This window comes from Geotrypetes seraphini, chromosome 4 (genome assembly GCF_902459505.1).
Source record: "Geotrypetes seraphini chromosome 4, aGeoSer1.1, whole genome shotgun sequence".
In the NCBI taxonomy this organism is placed as follows: domain Eukaryota; kingdom Metazoa; phylum Chordata; class Amphibia; order Gymnophiona; family Dermophiidae; genus Geotrypetes; species Geotrypetes seraphini.
Window position 1 is genome coordinate 35,327,648 of NC_047087.1, and position 25,305 is coordinate 35,352,952.

The 25,305-nt window shown below is 45.1% G+C and overlaps 1 protein-coding gene across 1 annotated transcript in view; it reads right to left on the reverse strand.

The window, feature by feature from the left end:
* TERB1 (telomere repeat binding bouquet formation protein 1) overlaps positions 1–25,305 on the reverse strand; it is a 239,052-nt gene that overhangs the window by 97,657 nt on the left and 116,090 nt on the right. Inside the window, exons 12-13 of the mRNA XM_033941426.1 lie at positions 19,055–19,236; positions 9,921–9,982 (exon numbers count right to left, since the gene is read on the reverse strand). Coding sequence (XP_033797317.1) covers positions 9,921–9,982; positions 19,055–19,236 — 244 coding nt within the window. The remainder of the gene's footprint in view (positions 1–9,920; positions 9,983–19,054; positions 19,237–25,305) is intronic.

Genomic DNA, 25,305 nt, shown 5'->3' on the forward strand with positions numbered 1-25,305 from the left:
CTTTGACTTTTGCGGTGTCTTATTTGGAGCCTGGTTGTTGGCTCTTGCGCCTGCAGTGTGCATGTTCCCCTTTTCCTTGGGACTGTTATCTTTGAATTTGCTGTTTATTCCTTTAGCTAGTGTGATTGTTGGGTTAGGGGTGTTTGGGGATTGTATGATTGGCTGTGGATGGCTGGGCATAGGTAGCTCTTAGAGGTGTGTGAGTGGTGTGGTTGGTGGGGTTCGTGAGTGTGTGGAGTTTTCTGCTTTGAGTCAGGTTTGGGAGTGTTGGGTGGGGTGGGGGTGGGGGTCTGGGGCCCTGCTCACATCTGAACATGATTTTCTGTCTCGGTCCCGCTTTTGTGGGACGGGGTGTGAGTTTATGGAAGGGAGTATGAGGGTTTGGGTTTGGGGAGGGTGTTTGGGGAGGGAAGGGTGGGGTTTTGGGGGTGGGTTGGTTCTCCTCTCACTTATTTCTTGGTACAGTTTCTGGGGTTCCAGGTATTTGTTGTTCTGATTACTTTTTATGGGGACTTTGGGACTCCTTTTGTGTTTTCTCCTTCTTTGGGGTACTCCTCTACAACATTTTTGGGGAGATGGCTTCTTGGCCCTCTCCCCCTTCCTGCTCAGTGGTGTGTATCTTCTTATGATTGATGGTCCTGGGGGAGGCTGGGCTCCTGGGGTCTTGATTTTGTGGTACCTTTTGTTGCTTGGCTACTTTCTTTTCTTTCTCTGACAGATGTAAGTTCACCGTTTAGGCTAACTTCTTGGAACGTTGGGGGAATCACGTCTCCGATCAAGCTGTCTAAAATATTGGCCGCTCTCCAGTGTCAACACTCTGATATCGCTTGTTTACAAGAAACTCGTCTTACAAATGAGGAACACCTTAAGTTACGTTGTTCGTGGGAGGGTGAGGTTTATTTTGCATCCTTCCCTGGGCGCCATGGTGGTGTCGTGGTGTTGTTACAAAGGTCTTCGCCCCTGGGAGTTCAAGTTCTTGATAAATCACTGGATGGTCGTTATTTACTTTTGCATATATCGTTAGGGGACAGGAGTTACTTGTTGCTGGTGGTTTATGGGCCTAACTCGTCTGAATCTTCTTTTTTGCGGGACTTGGTTATTCTTCTTGCCAGATATCCTGGTGATCCTTTGCTCCTGGTGGGTGATTTTAATTTGGTTAGTGATCCCAACGCTGATAAGTCGAGTACCTTGTCTTCTTCACTGGGGGCTCGAGGCCAGCCTTTGGCTGATTTTTGTGACACTCTATCCGTGGTTGACCCTTGGCGCCTTTTACATCCTGAAGTTCGGGACTATACTCATCTCTCTCGTGCTCATAACACTTGGTCTCGGATTGACTATGTTTTTTTGTGTCTTCGGGCCTGTTTCCATCCGTGTCCTCGGCGGAGATTGGCCCTTTGAATATTTCTGATCATACTCCGATATGGATTGATATCCACTTCGATCCCGCCTATACGCGTGCTCCTTCTTGGCGTTTTCCCTTTTATTTGGCAGATGATATGTTTTTGATCCTCACTGATCCTGAGGTTTCTTTACCCTGTGCGTTGGATCTCATTTCTGAATTTGGCTTCCACTCTGGCCTCTCCTTGAATTTAGACAAGTCCATGGCCTTGCCCTCTTGTATGGCGGTTCGCACTGCTTGGAGGGGGACGTTTCCCCTGAGAAGGGCGGAGTCAAAGTTAAAATACTTAGGGGTCCGTATCCCTCTTGATCTTTCCCGATTATATTCTTTGAATGCGGACCCCTTATTTTCTACATTTGGGAACCGGCTACAGTTGTGGAGGGGTCTTCTGCTTTCATTGTTGGGCCAGGTGAGTCTCTATAATATGCTTATTGTTCTGCAGTGGTTGTATGTCTTTCAGGTTCTCCCTCTTTATCTGTCTTCCCGTGATAAAAAGCAGCTTGGGCGTATGGTTCAGAGGTTTCTCTGGAAGGGATGACGCGCTCGCATTACCTGTCGGAGAGCGGCCTCCCTTTGGTATAAGGGAGGATTGGGATTGTTAAATCTTTATTTCTTAATGATTGCTTGTGGCATGCGTCATATTAATGATCTTTTTTGCGGCACCTCCACGTTTACTAATACTTCTTTAGAACTTTCTTGTTTTACTGCTACTCACTTTAGTGCCTTTCTTCACTCTGCTTTACTTTCTAACTGGGGGCCTGCACCCAGTGCCTTGTTGCACTGCCCACTACGACGGGTTTGGCACTGGGTTTGCAAATTTCATTCACTTAGCCCCACTATATCTCCCTTTTTACCGCTCCGCTTTAATATGCATTTTTCACCTGGGATTGATAATGCTAATTTTGTGCATTGGAAAGCAAAGGGGATTTGTTATTTGCTTCATCTAGTCGATGATGAAGGCAGGATAAAATCTTTTGACCAGCTATGTGAGGAACTTGTTCTTCTTCCTTCAGATAGCTTTGCCTATCTGCAGATCCATCATTATATCTCCTCTCTGCCTTAGAAACAGAAATAGACGGCAGATAAGGGCCATGGCCCATCTAGTCTGCCCACCCCAATGACCCTCCCCTACCTTTCTCTGTGAATAGATCCCACGTGTCTATCCCATTTGGCCTTAAAATCAGGCACGCTGCTGGCCTCAATAACCTGAAGTGGAAGACTATTCCAGCGATCATCCACCCTTTCAGTGAAAAAGAATTTCCTGGTGTTCCTGTGCAGTTTCCCGCCCCTGATTTTCCACGGATGCCCCCTTGTTGCTGCGGGACCCTTGAAAAAGAAGATATCTTCTTCCACCTCGATGCGGCTCGTGAGATACTTGAATGTCTCGATCATGTCACCCCTCTCTCTGCGTTCCTCGAGTGAGTACAGCTGCAACTTATCCTAGCCAGGAATCTAGGCATGGAGTTAGTTCGTTCCGCATATACTTTTTCATATTTCCCTGTAAGGCAGAGAGCATTCCACCACATATGGTAATCTATTTTAGTAAAATCTTTCCAGCAAAACAACACGGTCTGTATAGCCAGAGATAGCATAATAGTAATTAAACGAGCTTTATCGGAATGCATGGGTGTAGCGATCGCTTGTGACATTATGATAAGTATAGGATAGGTCAGAGACTCTTTGATGTCAAATATGTCACATATAATATTCCACACTTTATTCCAATAATCCTTTAAGAGTGGGCATGAAAAAAGAAGGTGTTCTATAGTACCATCAGAGGTAGTGCAGGACCAACATAGAGTGGACATTGAGTGGTCTATTCTGTGTGACAATATAGGCGTCCAAACTGCTCTGTGCAAAAGAAAGAATATGGATTGTAATAGAGAGGCTGAGCGAATGGATTTGAAAAAAATTTGCCATAGGGACACCCAATCTATTGCATCAGAAGGTAAGTTGCACCATTTCACACCATTTCACTTCCAATTCCAAGGGATCAGAAAAGGAAGCTCTTTGTAGTAGATGATTCCAATGGAGTTTTAGGTGCCACTGTAGTGGCCATTCAATACGATCGAAGGCTTTCTCTGCATCCAGTCCAACTGCTAGCAATTCTTTTTTCTGTTTTTGTGCTTGAGCTATGACATGTGAGAATGTTCGAGTATTGTCACTAGATGACCGGCCATTGACAAAACCACTTTGAGTTGATGGTATTAGTTTAGTTATGACTCGCTGCAATCGATTTGACAATAGTTTAGCATATATTTTTGCGTCCACGTTTATTAAAGAAAGCGATCTGTAATTGGCAAGATGACGTGGATCTTTACCCGGTTTTGGCAGCACAATTATGGTAGCTTCGGTGAAAGAGCTGGTGACCTCACCTGTAGAAATGAGATGTTCAAGAAAAGGAAGGTAAAACGGGATGAAGATCTCTTGAAATGCCTTATAAAACTCGACCGTCAGGCCATCTGGTCCAGGTGATTTCTTAAGAGCCATTGAGTGAATAACCAGGGATATTTCAGACGGTGAAATCCGCTCATTGAGATATTCATTGTCAATCTCATCCAAGGTGGTGTGAGGAATATTTGCCAGGAACTCGGAAATCAATTGCAGGCTACTTGATTCAGCAGTGTATAGTGATTTGTAGAATGTCATAAATGCTTGGGAGATGGCCTTAGTTCCGGTAACTTCGGCTCCTGATTCCAATTTGATGGAGGCAATGTTAGATTTTGCCTCACGTCGTTTAAGAAGATTAGCCAATAAATGACCACATTTATTATTCTCAGCAAAGTAAGATGCAGATTGTTGAAATATCGCATGTGAGGCCTTATTACTTAAGATTGAGTTGTAGCGGAAGCGTGTTCTGTTCAATCTAAGCAGGAGGTCTATGTTCCAAGGTGTTTGTTGATGTTGAGATTCTAGGCTTCTAATTTCATCTTCCAGTTTTTGTTGATCTTCTTTCAATTGATTACTTTTATGAGCAGAATAGGTTATTATGATACCTCGGATGAAAGCTTTATGGGCATCCCAACAGCAAGACCAGGAAGTTTGTGCAGGAGTATTAAGCTGGAAATATTCTTGTGTTCTAGATCTTATCAACTCACAAAACTGTTCATCTTGTAAGAGGGCATTATTGAAACGCCATTGCCGAGTTTTCTGAGAAGAAACATTGCCTTTTAATTGAATTGCAATGGCCGCATGATCCGATATAGTGATTGGTAGAATAGATGCATCCGTGATGGAAGAACACAAAGATTCGCTCACAAGAAAAAAATCAATCCTCGAGTACGAGGAATGGGGGGGAGAGAAGAAGGTGAAGGCCTCTGTGTCAGCGTGTAGGTGTCTCCATATATCCAAAAGGTGAACATCAGTTATGAGGTCCTGTAAGGCAAACCAAGCTTTGGTTTTCTTATACGTGCAGTTTGATTTTCTATCTATACTAGGATTCAAAACCAGATTGTAGTCTCCAGTAACAACCAGACTGGCCGTGGATTCATCCAGAAGATATTCATACACAGAATGAAAAAAATCTGGTCTATCCAGATTCGGACCATACAGATTAAATAAGCAATATACCTCACCTGCGCTATTAATTGTGACTTTAACCCAGCGACCATTGAGATCATTTGAGGAGGAAATGATGGAAATATTACTGGATATCCGAATCAAAGTAATGACTCCACCCTTTCTATCAATGGCAGGAGAATAATATAGGGGCAAGGCCCATGGGAGAGAAACCTTAGCTGAAGCAAAAGCATCTAGGTGGGATTCCTGTAACATTATAACATCAGGTTTAAGATTATCAAGATATGTTAAAACTTTTTTCAACTTAATTTTGTTATTAAGACCCTTTGCATTTAAAGATATAATTTTAAGAGACATTGCAGTTATGAAAAAGACATAAGAGCATGAGACAATGATAAGCAGATGTAAAAGGTGACCAGTAATACAAGCTTATTAGGTGAGACCAGGAGTGAGAAAGGAACCACATCAGTATATGACTCATAAAAAAATAATAGACCAAAACCAGTGAAAAACACCCTGAACTGAGAAGAGTGACAAAACAGTCACTGCTATATAATAACCATGTGAGTGTAGCTGAGGGAGCCATAATGGCAGACAGATCCCAACGTGCCCTCATTAGTGTCAGAATTCAACATACAAACAGTTGTTAACAGCATAACATTGCGCTGGCAGGAGCTAATAGCGTCACATTAGTCTCATATAATATAGTAAAAGGCTATAATGTGTAGTGCAGACAGAATAACATCATCTAATACAGCAACATGTGATAAGCCATATTATCAGACATTCAAACCTGATTTATTGGGGTAGGTGAGTGCAGTTCAATAAATGAAGCCAGCTCTTCCGGGTTAATGAAGTCCTTGGTTGTATTATTCAGTGTTACTCTCATGCGAACCGGGTAGAGTAAGCCAAATCTTGCATTTAGAGATTTCAACTGTGGTCTGTAGGAGAGAAGCAGCTTGCGTCGGCGTGCAGTAGTTTTACTCAGGTCAGGGACAAATAAAATGGTGGGTCCCTCATGCTTGATTGGAGCTCTGATCTTTGCCCGCTGCATGATCTCCAAAACGTGTTGGTATCTAAGTAGCTTGAGTACAACCGGTCTGGGGCGACGGTCTCCGGCTGAAGAGGAGGGTACCCTGTGGGCTCGCTCAATTTCAAATTCCCGATGGAAAGTAAGATCAAGGAGCTGAGGAATTAAAGCCTCTAGGTGTTTAATAAGCTCACCATCTCGGCCATTCTCTGGAAGCCCCAGGATACGGATGTTACATCTTCTAGACCGGTCATTACTATCTTCCAGGTCTCTCTCCAATGTAGCAATGCGGGTGGCCTGCTTCCTGAGATCATTCACCTGTAATGTGCTAGCCTCCATTTTGGTTTCCAGTGTGTTTACACGTGTTTGAAGCTGTGTAAAGTCTGCAGACATGCTCGTTATTTTTTCATTAATTTTGTCTGTGCATGCCTTTGTATCCGTTGCTAGTTCTTTAAGCTCTCTCAACTCTGCTAAAATCTCGCGACTCGAATCGCCGGTGGATGGAGGGAGCAGCGTTTTTGACGGGGAAAGCGGCTCAGGCTTGTGCCGCTTCCCAACTTTTTTATCCGACAACCGACGAAGAAAGCAGACCGAAAGAAGTGCAACTGTAGTTTGTTGTACTTACGGCGACTGTAGCCATGCTCCGCTGCGCTTCAAAAATTGATTTAAGTAGACTGCTTGTGGAAATGCGAGGAGCAGCGCGGGAGCATGAGAATCAAGCCACCATTTCGCTCGGGCTCAGCCACGCCCCCTTCTGCATTTGAAACATTACTATACAGCGCTCTGCTTTGGTGTTGTTGGGTGCCTCCCCACACTTTCATCCTCGTCGACCTGGGGCAGCAGCATTCCTTCGTTGGACTGTTTTGACAGCTATACAGTGTATCTTGCTTAAGTGGATGGAGGTGGAGGCCCCAGACTATTCACTTTGGCGCTGTCACCTGATTACACTCCTCTCCTGGGAGCGCAGAGGTGTGCAAGATATTTCTTCTTTGCCTGGACAGGTCTTCCAACGCACTTGGGAACCCTTTAGTCTACTATGACACCGGTGGCCCGTAGCCGTCTGTTGAATTGTTAGCCTTGTTACCTATGTAACTCTGTTTTGTTTAATATCCTTTTGTCTATGATTCTTTGTTTTCTTTGTATGGAGTACCTCTTATGGTATATGTGTGAGGGGATTGGGGGCTGGGGTGGATTAGGGGGGGTGGACTGCTTCTGGGAGAATTCCTGAGCTGATCTTGTTGTATTTTGTATATCTGTTTTTGGTTCTTCTGTGCTCAATAAAATATATTGAACAATAAAAAGGATTGAATCTGTTCAGAGGAAGGCTACTAAAATGGTGCTTGATCTTCCTCATAAAGGTGTATGGGGACAGACTTAAAGATCTCAATATTTATACTTTGGAGGGAAGGTAGGAGAGGGGAGATATGATAAAGATGTTTAAATAACTGCTAAACTGAATGTTTGGTTTGGAAAAATCATGCTAGGAGCTTCTTCTTATTTCTATTTTATTAATGACACAACTATTTGATAAATTTGTATCCTAATGCACTTTTTGCTTTTAAAATAATGATGTATTTCTTATATTTTACAGTTTGATGTATTTCTATTATGAATTGTATTTTTCACTGCATGTTCAGCTCTATTTGTTGTGAACCGCCTAGAAACATTTCTGGTCTGGCGTTATATAAGAATAAATTATTATTATTATTACATGGCGTAAATGCGCATGAGTCGAGTCTCCTTCATTTAAAAGAAAGCTCTGGAATGAGAGGGCATAGGATGAAGTTAAAAGGTAACATACTCAGGAGTAACCTAAGGAAATTTTTTTTTTTTTTAACAGAAAGGGTGGTAGATGCTTGGAAGTCTCCCAGAAGGCGTGGTGGAGACAGAGACTGTCTGAATTCAAGAAAATGTGGGATATGGATGTGGGATATCATAGAGAGAAAGAGATAATGTTTACTGCAGATGGGCAGACTGGATGGGCCATTTGGCCTTTATCTGCCATATTTCTATTGCCAGCACAAAATCTGGGGAACCCCCCCTCCCAAAGGAAGAGGCCTGCTGGACCTGTTCCTGCCTTTCTAATCTAGGTGGGAGCTCAGTTGAAGACTCAGCTAAAATGGTGGAGTTTCCCACCAAAGTGGTATAACCCGCCGAAAAAAGCTCCCCCAAAGTCAAAATCACTGAAGAGGCCTGAAAAGGGAATCCCCAGAAACCCTTGACAATGGCAAGGGAATCTCCAGTAAATGTGGCGGTAAGGGAACCTCAGGCCTCTGAGGAAGCCCTAGAGCAGACATGGGCAACTCCAGTCCTCAAGGGCCGGAATCCAATAGGGTTTTCAGGATTTCCCCAAAGAATAAGCATGAGATCTATTTGCATGCACTGCTTTCAATGCATATTCGTTGGGGAAATCCAGAAAACCTGATTGGATTCTGGCCCTCGAGAATCAGAGTTGCCTGTGTCTGCCCTAGATCCATGGGCAGTTGGGGAATCTCGGGTATCCCCACCACCGATGGCTGACTTTCCCTTTGCAGCCACCAGAGAATCCCTCCTACCAGCATCCAACGCCAACCCCAACAAAGGTTCCTTTTCGCGCGGCCGCGAACAAAACAAGCACACATCGGCCGCATTGAGACCTCAGCGGGAGCACTTCTTCAGCCAAGAAGTGCTCATTGTGAACCACAAGGCAGGCTCAATTCAACCTCTGTATAAGCTGCTAGAAGGAAGAAAAATTAATGAATGAAACTTCCCTTCAGACTGACACAAGTAAAAATTCAATGGCAATGCCTCAGGACTTTTTTTTTTCAGTTAAACTTTAATGTTTAAAGGAGCAGACCTCACTGGCTCTTAAAGTTGTAGTTTTTGCCCCCTGGCATGGCATACAGCTGAGGCACCTCTAAATAAAAATTGGGGAGGTGAGGGAATGAAAGGAGGGTCTTTGCCGCCCAAGTGTGACACCCTGAGGTTAAATGGGACCCCCATGGTCCCCAAGCTCAGTCCGAACAACAAAAGGTCAGAAAAAGTCCCTGCCTATCCTCTCCAAAAGTTTCTAAGGAAAGGCCTAGTAAAAAAGAACAACACTGCACAGTCTTACCACTCCACCTTTTGGAGACTGAGAACAGACTGATTCTATGAGGGACCACACAGCCCACTTGAACTGTTAGAATTCAATGTGATCTCAGTCTCCACCTGCTGACAGAGGAGCGTAAATCCATCCGTCTGTGCCAATCTGGAGGGAAGATAAAGAATAACCACTTTCTGGCTACGTCCTAATTTGTAGCTAAGTGCTAATATTTGATGGTATGTACTTTGCAGGTACACATTTATATGCATAAATATTATAATGCATAAATATTGTTTAATAATCTAACCATGAACTTTTATACTAGCTCTGATTTGTCTACAAAAAAACACTACATAAATAAATGTAAAAATAAATAATATTTAGATGAGATATGGGATGAGTGGGTTGAGAAGATGCAGGCTAAGAGAAGAGAAGAGTCCCTTCCTATGGGGGCTGAGAAGCAAGAGAGGGTTATGGGGGCAGTGTGGATAGAAACTCCCCTACCCCCCAAACCCCCAAAACAAAACAGTGGAGCAACAGAGAGCACTGATTGCTCAATTGGAGCCTAAAAAGCACATTCTTTGGGCCTAAAAATAGTCACTCTTTTATAAAATTACTCTCTTTATGGTTTGAAAAGCTTAAATCTAAACACTAAGAGCTCCTTTTACAAAGTTGTGCTAGCGTTTGTAGCACACGCACTGGATTAGCGCGAGCTATAACACGTGCTACCCGAAAAACTACTGCCTGCTAGTGCGTGTGGCATTTTAGCGTGCGTTATTCCGTGCGTTAAGGCCCTAACGCACCTTTGTAAAAGGAGCCCTAAGTCCAATTTAACTGGTTTTATTGACTTATTACAAATGCATATCATGTACAATATTTTCAGTCTCTAAGAAAATAAATATTTGTACCTATCAACACATTTTCCTTCATGTTTCTTCTAACAGGAGCAGGATATTTAAGAATCTGTTCACTGTAAAACAAATTAAACCCACATTTACAAAAATTAAAAACAAAACATATTGCAGAAGAAAGAAAACACTAATATTAGCAATCCTACATGAATGCACATTTTAGAAGTTTACTCTTAGGGCCCCTTTTTAAAAAAAAATGCAGTAGTAATTCTAATGTGGCAAAATGCATGGAAGGCTATAAGAACTGAACGGACTTTGGAGCATTTGTCGTGGGGGTTCACTACTGCAATTTTGTAAAAGGAGCCCTTAACATACCCTTTATTTAACTTTTTTTTTTCAATACAGGACAACAAATCCCCAAGTGCACAGCGAGTGGAATAAGGAAGAAAATGTATATGGTTAACTTTTCAATGTGCGGGCTGTAGAGATAATAAAATCTCCTTGAGTATTTATCTCTCACATTTCATTTGGAATAGATTGATTCACTTTGGAGTGCAAAATGTTTTTTGAAAGATTTTGATCGGAGGAACTTCGGCTCCTGAAGAAGACAGCGAAACAGAGCTCTGTTGGGCACACTATGGACTTACCTTAGCCAATGATGGATAGATCCAGCTCCTTTGAATCCAGATAAGTTGGATTTTTTCTGAACTTTCATGATATTTATGGTCACTTTTTACTGACACTCTTTCTTTATTACACTTTTGTGAACTTGAGGATTTTTTGAAAGAGGAAAACAAATTAGTTATAAACTGTCACTTATCTTTATTTATTAAGTGCCTTAGCACCTAACTTTATTTGAAGCACGTTTTGATCACTTAAGAGACAATGTGATGTATCAGGCGAAACTATTTGAGCTTGAACAGTCATTACGAACTGCTCTGCCCAGGGGATACTGTTACAAAAGCTTTTCATTCTAGTACAGTTCCCCCTAAAGTTTTCTCTTTTATAGGTTTCATTTTCACAGTTTATATTTTATTTTATTTTTTATTTTTCATTATTAAGAATTATTCCTCTTTTTTTAATATATGAGCCGATTTTTTGAGCTTCCTAAATGAAATGAAGAATGTGAAGTGAAACAAAAATAATTTTCAAAAGTTTGAGAGCTTCTAAGGTTATATGGTTAAAAGAAGAAATCAGTGAGAAATAGTATTTATAAACAAGAACTTCTTCTTTCCCATTTCCTGCAGTAAATTTTACAGGAAGGATTAGAAAACCAACATTTAAAAAAAAAAAGATTTTATGGCAAATTTGCATATATTAGCATACATTGGCCTACCACACCGAGGCAGTGCAGTCAGGACAAAGAGGTGATCAGGCAGCCGAAAATCATTGGTCCTCTCCAAATAATGGAGCAAGACTCCCTTGACGTCCAATTTGTGTAAGATCTGATCTTTTCGCTCTGAGCCTGTGGAATGAAACGTAGGCAAACAAACTTTCTGGTTGACATGGAAAGCAGAAACCACCTTTGGTTGAAAGGAAGGTACAGTATGAAGAATTACTCCTGCGTCCGTAAGTCAGAGAAAGGGTTCCCTGCATGAAAGAGCTTGAAGCTCTGAAATATGCCCTGCCAAGACAATGGCGACCAGAAAGACAGTCTTGATCATCAGATTCAGAAGAGTAGCATCATTTAGTGGCTCGAATGGGGCTTCTGCAAGACCCTGAAGAACGATGTTAAGATTCCACTAAGTGAAAGAATGACACAAGGCAAAGTGCCCCTCTGAGAAACTGAGTCACATCTGGATGAGCAGTAAGCGAACTAGACCCCCATGCGTGCCCGAAAGCACATAAGGCCTGCTACCTAAACTTTACTCAGGGTTAGAGGACAGCTCCCAGAAGCCTTTGCCAGATCTTATGCAAATGAGCTCCACTGCTCAGGCTCTCTCAATGAGCTCCACTTCTCAGACTCCCTCTATTGGCTGGCTAGTGACAGGAAACTTCACCCTGTCACAGGTCGCCACTGCAGCCCATCGTACAGCATGGCTAAAGGTCTCTGATTTTAGGAAAGACCTCCATGTCCATTTGGCAGACCCAGCTTGCCTAGAAGACAGTCTCTTCAGAGAGAAAGTTAGACACACTGTCACAGCTGAAAGAGGTATCTGCCCACTCAGTTGATCATTCTCAACTGTTTCATAAATCTGCATCTTCCACTGCCTATCAAAGACCTTATCACTAACAATTCTTCCAGCAGTACTGCCCCAGAAGAGAGTGGGCCTATGCTAGAGCCACATATCAGCACTTTCATTCCTCTACTTATTCACAGAAAAAGCATCAAAGGGACAGGAAGTAGGCTCCGAGAAACCAGTTGCCTGCTCGCAAATCTACTCCTAGTTTTTGATACCTTACTAGTAGGGGGGCCGGCTCAGCCATTTTCTTCCTGTCTGGCAAAGCATCACAACTGTCAAATGCGTCCTCTGGATAATATCTCAAGGCTATCTTCTCAATTTTCTTTCCAAGATCCAAGTTTCCAGCTTACCTCCACCATTCAGGATTCCTCATCACCATATTTCCCTTCTGGTAAGAGAAGTTATTCAGCTTCTTCACAACAACGCAATAGAAGTAGTTCCCTTTCAAGAGCAACCCATGGAATATTCTTCCAAAATTTTCCTAATCCCCAAAAAGAATCATAGCCTTCAACCAATATGGGGCCTCCGTCTGCTTAACACACACTTCAAGTGAGAGAAATTCAAAATGATTTTGCTTCCATCAATTCTTCCTTTTCTCAGACCCAAAGACTGGCTGGCCGCCCTCGATCGCAAAGATGCATACACTCATATTCACATTCACTTTGACCATTGGAAGTTTCTCCAAATTTCTCGATTTCCACTACCATTACAAGGTGCTACCAATTGGGCTCTCTTTGGCTCCTTGATTCTTCACAAAGTGCCTAGCAGTAGTAGCAGCACATCTTTGCAAGAAACACCATTTTGTCTTCCCATACCTCGACGATTGGCTTTTAGTAACTCATTCCAGAGAACGACTGATGATCACCATTCACAACACTATTCAAATTCTTCTATCCCTTGGATTTCTTATCAGTTACGAATTGTCATCTCTCACACCAGTACAGGCACTCACATTCATAGGTGCTTGCATCAACAACATCACAGCAAAAGCTCAGCCTCCAGAAGAAAGACACAGTGTTCTTAAGAGAATCCACACCTCTATCAGAACAACAAACCTTACGCCTGCTGGGGCACATGGCAACTTTGCTCTCTCTAGTTTCACACCCATGTCTCCATATCCATCCACTAAAACTCCATTGGAATCAAAAATCTAAATCCTTCTCACATCACATATCACTTCCTCCTTACATCAAGAAATCTCTCCTTTGGTGGATGCACTTGTGGTTCTACACCCCTCAGCCGTCTCTTTTCCAAGCTGAAGAGCCCTAACCTTTTTAGTTTTTCCTCATACGAGAGGAGTTTCATCCCCTTTATCATCTTGGTCACTCTTTTTTGAACTTTTGCTAGTGCTGCTATATCTTTTTTGAGATAAGGAGACCAGAATTGAACGCAATACTCATGGTGAGGTCGCACCACTGAGCGATACAGAGGCATTATAACATTCTTAGTCTTGTTAACCATCCCTTTTCTAATAATTCCTAGCATCCTGTTTGCCTTCTTGACCGCTGCCGCACATTAGGTATAAGGCTTCAGCATATTGTCAACGATGATACCCAGATCCTTTTCTTGAGTGCTGACCCCCACGATGTTCCCTAGCATCCAATAACTATAATTTGGATTATTTTTCCAATGGTGAAAAGATTGTTGTTTGCGTTGAGGAAGGTACTTCTCAAATGAAGCCATGGTGGTAAGGAGATGTTTAAGATAGAAAGAAAAATGAAAAGCATAATTACCAGCTCTGTTAGTCAACATTGCATTTTGGTAGAGCCTCTTACCAAATTTATCCATGGCTTTACCCTCTCTGCCAGGAGGTACAGAAGCATATACACTAGCTCCTGAGGATTTTTTAAGGGTAGATTCCACAGTAGTGATTCGTGTGGAAGCTGAGGCTTGTCGAATCCAGGAATGGAAATTACTTTGTATAAAGAATCTAATTTACGTGGAGCACCTGGGATCGTTAAGGGAGTCTCTAGATTCTTGTAGAAAGTCTCCCTTAAGATGTCGTGAAGAGGGAGCTTCAAAAATTCCTTTGGGGGTTGGTCAAAGTCAAGGGCATCTAAAAAGGCTTTAGACTTTTTGGACTCAGCCTCCAAAGGAATAGACAGAGAGTCACACATATCTTTCAAAAAAGACGAGAAAGATGTAGTGTCATGCCTAGAGGATGGGTCAGGTACAGCAGAATCATCCTCATCTGAGGAACATTCACCCTCAGAGAGGAAGGGTTCCTCTGAATCTCCCCACAGATCAGGATCCCTGACATGGGAAGTACGGTCCCGAGACTCTGGGGTAGATGGTTCTAAGTGTCGGGTTTTGCGCACCGACTTACCCGACCTCATCGATATGGAACCCGGAGATGTAATCGGTGGCACCGGTGCCGAAGTCTGTACCGACTGATGTTGAGCTCTCGGCTCCGGTGCGAGGACTGGCATCGATACCGATGAGGTCAAGTGAAGCGGTACCGAAATAGTGGATGCAGATAGCACAGGCTGTTCCACTATCGGTACCGGCGGCTCAGTGCAGACCAGCACCGGAAGGTTCGGTGCCAAGACAGCTGGAAGGAGATGTTGTAATTGCTCCTTGAGCTGCACTTGGAGGATGGCCGCAATGCGATCATCCAGGGATGGCACCGGTACCGCCTTTTTCTTTTGCGGTACCTGCGGTGCCGCTCGACGTCCCGGAGATGAGGAGCACGATGTCGAGGGACTCACCTCAATAGGGGCGGAGCGCTTCCGCTGGCGCCTCACAGTCGGCAGGATTGGGCTCGCTGCACTCGAGACCGGAGGACGCTCTAGCGGGGAAGGCTTCTTAGCCGGCTTACCTGAATGCTGGGACGCCGGTGCGGTGTCGAAGAGGAAGGTGCCGACTGAGCAGGTGCCAAAGCCGGTGTCGATGGAACGGGGTCGGACATCTCGGCACCGAACAGTAATCGCTGTTGTATCTGGCGATTTTTTAGAGTTCGTTTTTTTAAGGTAGCACAGCGGGTGCAGGTGGAAGCCTGATGCTCAGGACCCAAACACTGTAGGCACCAGTTGTGTGGGTCCGTGAGAGATATAGGCCGAGCACACCGCTGGCACTTTTTAAACCCTGGCTGAGGGGGCATGAAAGTAAAAACGGCTTCGGCCAAATCGAAGGCCGAGGCCTCGATGGTGGCAGAAGGCCCCGCCGGGGAAAAACCAAAAATGAAGAAAAAAATAAAAGTTTTTTTTTTTTTTTTTTTTTACAAAAATGAATCAAAAGAAAAAAGGCAATAGAGCCAAAAAGGTTTATGCGAGCGGGAAGGCAAGTAGAAAAAATTTCAACAGCCGTTGAAAAACGCGTCTTCTTAGCTCCGCGGAAACTAAGAAACTGGGGACCGCGCGCCTCTGTCGGGTGGGAAGGCACTCGCGCGTGCGCGGTGCGGCCTACCAGAACTTTCCAAGTTCTTAGAGTGCAATCACTCTAAAATTGTCCGTACCGGGGCTCCGTCGGTGCCGTCACCTATCAGTCAAGAATATGCTGCCTGCTTGTCCTGGGATAACAACAATTATTTCTGCACGAGTCCTCTCTTTAGTTGCATTTGCAGGATCAAAATGTCACAGATATCTGCCTCCTGGCTTCATACAAACTGTGTAACGTTCCTCTTTCACCATACCTGAACACATTTTGTCATTCTTTTTTGCCTTTAACATGATCCTGGTATCATCACGACAACCATAAAAGAAATTTAAAAAAAATGCAACTGACGTCATTCTGCTGCAGTTCCTCCTCAAACTGTACATCCGTTTTCATTATTCTCGCCAGAGCCCTCTTCACCTTGTTGTGATCAATCACCAAAGCAATGTCCTAGTGAATGACAAGTCCTGCATCAATCTAGGCAGCAGTAGCAATCTCTGCTGTCTCTCTCAGTCCAGTATGGTGTCTTAAACTGGAAAGGGTTATGTTGGTTATATCCTCAGTATTATATTTTGGCCTCTTCCTAGCTTCCTCTAGAGCAGTGGTTCCCAAACCTGTCCTGGGGGACCCCCAGCCAGTTAGGTTTTCAAGATATCCCTAATGAATATGCATGAGAGAGATTTGCATACCTGTCACTTCCATTATATGCAAATCTCTCTCATGCATATTCATTAGGGATATCTTGAAAACCTGACTGGCTGGGGGTCCCCCAGGACAGGTTTGGGAACCACTGCTCTAGAGTAACAGAAGTTTCCTCCATTGGTTCTTCTGCTATGTCATCTGAATCTCCCTGTTCTACTTCAAGCACAGATCTCTCAGTCTCTTGCTCTTCTGTTCTTTTTTTCCCCACTTTTTTCATCCTCCTTCCTTTTTGCCTGCCTTTCCTTCTGTAGTTCTTGTCTTTAGGTCTTAGGGAGGTCGACTGGTCCAATCTGATGAGGTCCAACACTCCCAACTTTCTCTCTTTGACCTTTTATAAAGACTAATTCAATCACAGGAATCATCTCTCTGCTGCAGTCACAAAATATGTGTATTACACTGACAGGCAGAATTGCATCCCACATCAGTACAACTCTTTGTTTCACACTTGCAGGTAAGTATGCCCATCAATGTGTCGAGCTTCTCCATAAATCTGTCTTTCTCCTCCAGTCTTGCTCTGCTCACAGAAACTTTGCTGGTTTGTTCCCACATGGATTTCAACTTTGCTTTAAATCCTAACATGGCTGTTTTTAACAAGACCACTGAATTTTGGATTTGCTTTATACCACTGAGCAAGTAATCCAGTCGTTAGACCATTGACCCATCTTTCAAATACCAAAAAATCTAATGAGATCCCTCACAGTTGGTATGGATAACATGAGGAAGGATCTTACAAAGCTTGAAGAAAGGTCCGGAATTTGGCAGATAAGATTTAATGCAAAAAAAATGCAAGGTTATACATTTGGGCTGCAAAACTCCAAGGGAATGGTACAGTTTAAGGGGAGAAGAACTTTTGTGTACAAAAGAAGAGGGGTGTAATAGAATGTGATGATCTTAAGGTAACCAAAAAGGTTGAAGAATGGCCAGTAGGAAAAAGGAGGTATTGATGCCCCTTTATAAGACTCTGGTGAGATCTATTTTCAAATATTATGTATGGAGTCTGTCCAGAGGAAGGCTACTAAAATGGTCAGTGGTGTTCATCATGAGGCATATGGGGACAAACTTAAAGATCTCAATATGTATATTTAGAGGAAAGGCAGGTTTAATAATGTCTGTATTGAAACCATTCCAGGAAACACAACTCCATTACAGACGTTCATGAATTGTAACTCCATTACAGAATCTAATACATATCAATCTGAATTGACTCCCACAATCATTAGCAGCAGTACAGAGGCTTTCAATAAACAATATGATAGAGATGCTTAAATATCTATGAACATAAATACACATGAGCCAAGTCTCTTTCAACTGAAAGGAAACTGTGGAATGAGGGGGCATAAGATTAAGGGCTCCTTTTACTAAGCTGTGATAGTGTTTTTAGCGTGCATGCAGAATTTTAGCTGGCGTTAGGGTCTAGTGCGTGCAATTCAGCGCACGCTGAGCACACGCTAAAACTGCTATCGCAACTTAGTAAAAGGAGCCCTAAGATAAAATGGGATACATTCAGAAGTAACCTCGGAAAATACTTTTTCATGGAGAGGGTGGTGAATGCTTGGAACGGCCTCTCAGTGTATCAATGTATCTGAATTCAAGACAATTCGGAGAAGTACATTGGATCTCTAAGGGAGAGGTGGGGATAGTAAATGGCATGGTTAGACAGACTAGGATAGCTGAAGAGAATCAAAGGGCTCAATGATGGGAAAGCAAAAAAAAAAAAAAATCCACAAAAAGTAAAGGAAGCCTGAAATGCCAAAAAAATCTAAGGAAACTAAAAAATGGTAGAAAGAGGTAAAAACTGGTCCCATGTAGCATTTACAAAAGCAAAATGAGACAAGTCTGAAATAAAACTGCCATAATCATGACTAGAGAGGCTCTGTGAGGCATCTTACTCCAATCCATGGAAAAAACAAGACTGGCTGGCTGGTCCTACGCAGTCACGGTAGGCAAGACAGCACGTGCACATGTGCATTAAGACTCACAAAAGCTTCCAGAAAAGAAGCTAAGAATATTCCCGCATCAGGCTCTGTCAGATAACACCATTCATGTGTGTTAATATACTGTCCTGCTTGGTCTTTGGAGAACGATAAATACCTCCACTAATATTGGGCTGAGAACCTGGGGGAATTGTGGCCCATTACTATTGTAGCTCCTTGTAACCCTGGGTAAGTCACTTAACCCTGGGTAAGTCACTTAACCCTCCATTGCTCCAGGTACAAAATTTAGATTGTGAGCATACTGGGGACAGAGAAAGTACCTGCATATAATATGTATACACAATATATAATATTGTGAGCCGCCTTGGACAAAGGCAGATTAGAAATGTTTTAAATAAATAAATAATGTGTAACACCACTTTGGTTGTACCCACAGAGAGGCCATATATCAAATCCATGATCCTTTATCCTTGAGAGATTCCCAAGCCTTGCCAGCTTAAGATCTCCTATTCCTGTGGCCGGAACACATATGAAGTCCAGCAGTTGGCAGCAGTGTCCCTGAGCTGACACCACTGTTGGCACCCCACACATACTCAGTTTTTATGCATGAGTGTAAACTACCATGTGAAGTTTGCCGGCAGTGTTGGTGGCCCAGGGACTCTGATACCAATTGCGAAGCTTGGTAGGACTTTTAGCTCCTGGAGGATAAAGTTTTCAGCTGGCAGGGCCTGGTCATCCCTACAAGCCTCAGCAATAGTGTGCTGCTACTGGCTGGACCTGAGCTCTAAATGGGAGAGCCCCTGTTCACCCATAGCTACAGTAAATCACAGCTGCCAGGTACTTATGACCTGGATTAGCCACTATTAGAAACAGGATATTTGGCTTGGTTGACCTTTAGTCTGACCTAGTATGCTAGTTTTATGTTTTAACAAGGGCCAACTGGCAAAATGGAATACTTTTATTCATTTTACCTTACATTTCTGCCAATTACATACTGTACCTTGTTTGAAGCACAGAACCACAGACAGTTCTCCGTTTTATACAGTGGTGTCCTGTTTCTAGTTCAGCGGTTGGATGCAGCTGTTTAGGCAGTTCATCATTTCTATCAGCAGAATTTACATGCTGTGGTATTTTATGATTTGGCTGGATAGCTGCTGATAAAGAGGCATCTCCTTTACAGCCCTGTTGAGAATAACATGTGTCATCTGTATTAACTTGAGTATCGTTAGTGATATTTCTCGGGAAGATTAAAATTGTCAAAGCTGACAACAACATATCATTATCTACAAATACTGTATGTATCTTCTCACTCTTTCTAGTAGCAAAAATATATTCAAATGCTAGATTTGCATTTTATTAGCCATTTTTCTTGTGGTGTAAAATATCTAACTTGAAACTAGTAAAATGTTACATTATTTCAGGTTTAATACTGGTTTTGTGATAGCAGCTCAGTGGTATCATATGCGAGTTATGTCAGAGAAATTTCTATTTTGTCATTTTCCCTTTTTTCTCTATATTATTTATTGCATTTGATATACCACTAAAGGGCCTATACATAAACTCCAAACACGGATGCAAAAACATGAAGACAAGTACTAGAAATCAAAAATCCTTTCCAAGGACTTAGAATTATTTTATTTTTTTTATTTACCGAGTTTAAACATTATTATTACACACTAGTCTTTAAGTCTGTTACATTACTTCCGGCGGAAACATGGGGCTGTGAGCAGGACGGGCTCGTGGCTCCGGTACGCCCGCTGCAGCGCTCGTAGATAACCGGCATTGAACACCGCGGCTCCAGGTTTCGGCGTGCAGGGGAGTCTGGTAGGGCGTCCCACGAGCGATTTCGCGGCTCTCTGGGGGATGGCTGCGCGGCAAAGTAAGCCAGAACGCGAGCGCAGGAAGCAGCCCGAATCAAAGATGGCGGCCCACGTGGCGCCGGCCTCGCCCGACACTCCCAGCTCTCTCTGGGTTGCGGAGGTTACTGCAGAGGTGCAGGCTGCGTTAGAGGGCACCCTGGGTGACAAGCTGCAACGTATCCTGGACAAGCTCGATACGCTGGACCAACGATTCGCCACGTTGACTTCGGAAGTTCGAGACACACAGCAGAGGGTTAGCTCTGCTGAGGACGCAGTGCAGAGACTAACGCAGGACCAGGCGGACCATTCTACATCACTGGCAGCGCTTTGGGCCAAGGTGGAGGACCTGGAGAACCGGTCCCGCCGGAACAACCTGCGGTTCGTGGGTTTGCCGGAGTCGTTGGTGGAATCGGATCTTGGGGACTTTTTGGAAAAGTGGCTGCTGGAGTCTTTGGCCCTTCCGCAGCAAATGGGCCCCCTCTTTATTGGGAGGGCGCATCGCCTGGGGGCCAGGAGAGATGGCGTGGATCGACCGCGGGTGGTTATCTGCCGCCTGCTCAATTATCGCCATAAGATTGCGGTCCTTCGAGCCCTGCGCCAGGGGAGGAAGCTGATGTACAACAATAAACCGGTCCTCTGCTTCCAGGATTACTCGGCGGAGGTTTCCCAGGCGCGGCGTAAGTTTTCTCCTCTCTGTTCCAGTCTCGTCAGACGCAGTATTCCTTTTTCTCTTCAATACCCTGCACGGTTGAGGGTGCTACACTCGGGCACGCAACATCACTTTGACACTCCGGAGGCGGCTCAGTGGTTTGTGGAGGAGAAGTTCCCAGAGGTGGCGCCCTGATCTTTGGACCAACTCCTTCGGTGGTGTTGGCGCGGCTGGGGGATGTCTTCTATGGTTCCTGGCCTTGTGTGTGCGGAGCTGTCTCCCGAGTGGAACTTCCTCCTTGACGTTGGGGCTTATCGTGATTTGCCTAAACCCTATGAACAGACTTTCGCTTGTTGGGTTGGCGGCATTTTGGATCTGTTCTTTCAGGTGATGTGGGGGTGGGGGGAGGTTGGTTGTTATGTGCTGGAGTGAGGGGGTTTGAGTGTTGGAGTGCCTTTGGAGCGGGTTGTGGTGGGGTTTGTCTAGGGGGGACTTTCTCTGTGTGTGTCCGCTTGTGTAGGGTGAGGGGATGGCCAGGGGCTTGGGGGGTGCTTGGTGAGTGCTTGTGCTGTTTGCCAGGGGTGTAGTTTGTGGGGGTTCTGTTTGCTTGCTGGTTGACTGGGGTGGAGATGGAGGTTCTCTTTGTCTGAGGGTTTTGCTCTCTGGCTCAGTTTCCTTTTCTTTCATTTAGGTTGTGGTTCTTTGGTTGCCAGTTTCTGAGTGTTTTCTGGGGCTGTATTGTTTGTGGGCGAGCTGCAGTGGGCGTACCTTGCTTTTAGGAAGAGGCACCTATTGGGGTGTGGTATTTGGTTTGGCGAGGGGTGGTGGGGGGTGGGTGGGGGGTGGTGGGAGGGTGGGGGGAGTTGGAGGGAGGGTTGGGGGACTGGGGTTTTTGTTGGATCAGGCAGGTGGGGGGGGCGGACCTATTGGAATGGGCAGTTAGGGGGGTGGTGGCTGGGACACTCCTCTGGCCTTCTATTATGGGATATTCAGTATCTGCTTTTGGCTCTGTTTTTCATTTTTGCTGGAACATAACTTGATTTCTTGGAATGTGGGGGGGATTCACTCACCTATTAAACGGTATAAAATATTGCAAGCGTTGAATCGTAGGAGAGCCTCTATTGCTTTTTTACAAGAGACCCGGTTGTCCTCAGTGGAGCATGCTAAGCTCTGTTCTTGGTGGGTGGGCTCACATTTGGAGGCTCCGGCTCTGGGGGGAAAGGGTGGAGTGGTGATCCTTTTTCGCAAGGGCCTTCACCTGCAGACTCACAAGGTGCTCCGAGATCCTGAGGGCCGGTACATTATTGCCTCAGTCTCTCTTAACCATAAGCCTTTATTGTTTTGTAATCTTTATGCTCCTAACAATCCTTCTGCCAAATTTTTTCAAAAGTTGCGTAACCTTTTGTTGCAATTTGGGGAGATTCCTCTGATTCTTGGGGGAGACTTTAATGAGGTCCCTGACCCACGTTTGGATCGCTCTACTTCTGTGGGAAGGGAGTCGCTTAGGGCCTGTACTGGGGCTTTGATGTTGGCCTCTTCTTTGAGCTTATTAGATGTGTGGAGGGTTCTACATCCGGTGGAGCGGGACTATTCGCATCTGTCCCGAGCACATGGGACGCTCTCTCACATTGATCTTATTCTTATTTCGTGGGATCTTCTTCCTGCGGTTCGGGAGGCCCTCCTGGGACCCATTGAAATTTCGGATCATGCTTGGGTGGGCTTGCGCTGGCTCTGGGGGTCGCCCCGGGTGGGGGGTGTTTCCTGGAGGTTCCCTTGCCATTTATATCGTAATGCCCGATTTCAGGATTTTTTGTTGGCCAAATGGAGGGATTTCAAATGTGCTAATCTGCAACATCGCGAGGATCGGATTCTCTATTGGGAGGCTGCGAAGGCCGTGCTGCGAGGGGAAATCGTGGCCTTTGTTGCCTTTGAGGCTAAGACTCGCCACAGAGAGATTCTTGCCTTGGAACATAGGGTTTGGGTTCTGAGGCGCCGTTTCGCTAGCGCAGCCACGTTGGAGATTAAATCACAGCTTCTGGAGGCGCAGCAGGCCCTGAATGAACTTTTACATAGGGGGGCTCAGCGGTCACGGGAGCACTTTCAATTTCAGCTTTTTCGGTTTGCTAATAAGAGTAGTAGGCTGTTGACGCGTTTAGCTCGTCCCTATCGGGGTTCGGCAGGTGTTACTGCTTTGCGCGATGCACAGGGTGTGCTTCATCATACGACCGAGGAGGTGAGTCGTATTCTGTGGAACTTTTTCGCCGATCTGTATGCCTCGCCAGGCCCGGATCTTCTAGACGGGGGGGTCTATTTAGACAGCTTGGATTTGCCATGTCTTTCGGCTGCTGATTCCGATATGTTGGAGAGCCCTGTGCTGGCGGAGGAAGTGGAGTGGGCGATTCGTGCTAGCCCGCTGGGCAAGTCTCCTGGACCCGACGGTTACCGAGGTGAATTTTATAAGCTGCTGGTCGAGGAGATCTCTCCGTTGTTGTCTGAAATCTTCAATTTAAATGTGGCAAAGGGGTTTTTGCCCCATTATTTGAATTCCGCTCAGATTATAGTCCTTCCGAAGCCGGGCAGGGATCCCACTCTGCCGGACTCCTATCGACCCATATCTCTGTTGAATTTTGAGATGAAATTGATGGCTAGGGTGCTGGCGAATCGCTTGGCTCGAGTATCGGAGCAGCAGGTAGGTTTTGTGCGTGATCGGCCGGTCTCTAAGAATCTTCGCCGTATTTTGTTGGCCCTGGAGAGGTCTGGAGTAGATGGGACCCCGGCTGTACTTGTGAGCTTTGATGCCGAAAAGGCTTTTGACCGGGTGCGGTGGGGGTTCCTCTTTGCCACGTTGCGAGCGTATGGCTTTGGCCCTTTTTTTCTTAATGCTGTTATGGCGCTTTATAGTGATCCTGTGGCGCGGATTTCGGTGAATGGTGGCTTTTCGGACCCTTTTCCCATTCACAGGGGGACTCGACAGGGTTGTCCCCTGTCGCCTTTGCTGTTTGTGCTTTCCTTGGATCCCTTGATCAGGGAGCTGCAGTCTAACGTTGACATCTGTGGCCTCCAACTGGGTGCTTCTCACTTTAAGATTGCGGCTTTTGCCGATGATCTTTTGGTCTTTTTGACTGACCCGCAACGCTCTCTGTCTACTCTATTAGAGAGTATTAGGGAATATGGGGATTTTTCCGGGTTCACCTTAAATTTGAAGAAATCGGAGGCTTTGGCCTCTACTGAGGGTCTTCGGCGGTCTTGGAAGGGGACGTTTCCGTTGCAGTGGGCGAATTCCTCCTTTTGTTACTTGGGCATTCAGTTGTCCATGGATGTTCGAGAGCTTTACCGGTTGAATGTCGCTCGTTTGCTCTCCACTACCAGTTCCGTGTTGGCTGCTTGGCGTAACCTGTCTCTTTCCTTGATGGGGAGGGTGCAACTTTTTCGGATGGTTTTGTTCCCTAGGTGGCTTTATGTCCTCCAGACTCTGCCTTTGTATCTATTGTGTAAGGATATCTGGGCCCTCTCCTCATTGTTGTCGCGATTCTTTTGGGGGGGTCAGAAGCCTAAGTTGCGGTGGAAGTTGTTGGTGGGCTCTTGGGGCCGGGGTGGTTTTGGAGTGCCGGATATTGCTCTTTATAATCAGGCGTGTCTTTTGCGCCACATACGGGACTGGGTCTTGGGTTCTGATCTTTATACTGATATCTCCCTGGAGCGTGATTATTTTTATCCTTCTCACCTTCTTTCCCTATTGCATGCTCGGTTGGCAGTGCTGCCGGCTTCATGTCGCCGTAGTATTTTGTTTCGCCCCCTTTGGGAAGTGTGGCGACGGTTGCTGCCTTTCTGGCGGCAGGATCCTCATGTCAGTGTGTTGCTGCCTCTGGCTGGTAATCGTGCTTTTCTCCCGGGGTTGTTTCCCTCTGTTTTTGGGCGCTGGCGCGCTCACGGATTTGAGTTTCTGTTTCAGCTGTTACGAGACGACGGCACTCTCCTCCCCTGTGAAGAGCTGTTGCGTGGGGGTCTGCCCCCTTCGGGTCTTTTCTTTGCTCATTGCCAGTTGAGGCATTATGTGCAGTCCCTTCCTCGGGGATCTCTTTCTTTAGATTTTGGGATTAGTTTTCGTGCCTTTTTGGAGGGGGGAGAGGACCCTGCCTCTCGGATCTCGGTCTCCTTGTACCATAAGCAGCTTGGGGCCCTTGGACCTCCGCAAGATTTTTCCTTTGTGCTGAGGGCTTGGCAGAGGGATTTAGGGCAGGAGCTTGGGGTGGGTTTTTTACTTCGGGCTATTTGTTGTATCCCGGCATTGGTTCACAGTGCTGAGCTTCGTGAGTGCCACTTCAGGACCTTGTTGAGAGCGTATGCCTCCCAGAGTCGGGCCTACCATATGGGCTGTGTAGATACCCCCTACTGTCTCACCTGTCATGCGGAGGTGAACTCTTACTATCATGGTCTTTGGGGTTGTGAGGGTATTCAGAGTTTTTGGGGGGCCTTGGCTTCCTATCTTCAGGGTCTCTTACGGGTTTCTGTTCCGGTCTCTGCCTACCATATGTTGTTTGCTCATTTTTCTTTGTTTTCTGTGTATACCTCTGCTGAGAAATTGTTTTTGAGCAAATGTTATATCTTGGGGAAGAAATGTATACTAAATTTCTGGTTGGCGGATGTTCCTCCCTCCTTCTGGTACTGGAGGAATAAATTACATGTCCTTCTCCGCTGGGAGGCCAACCTGGCTTCTTCCTCTCGGCGAAGGAGCAGAGACTT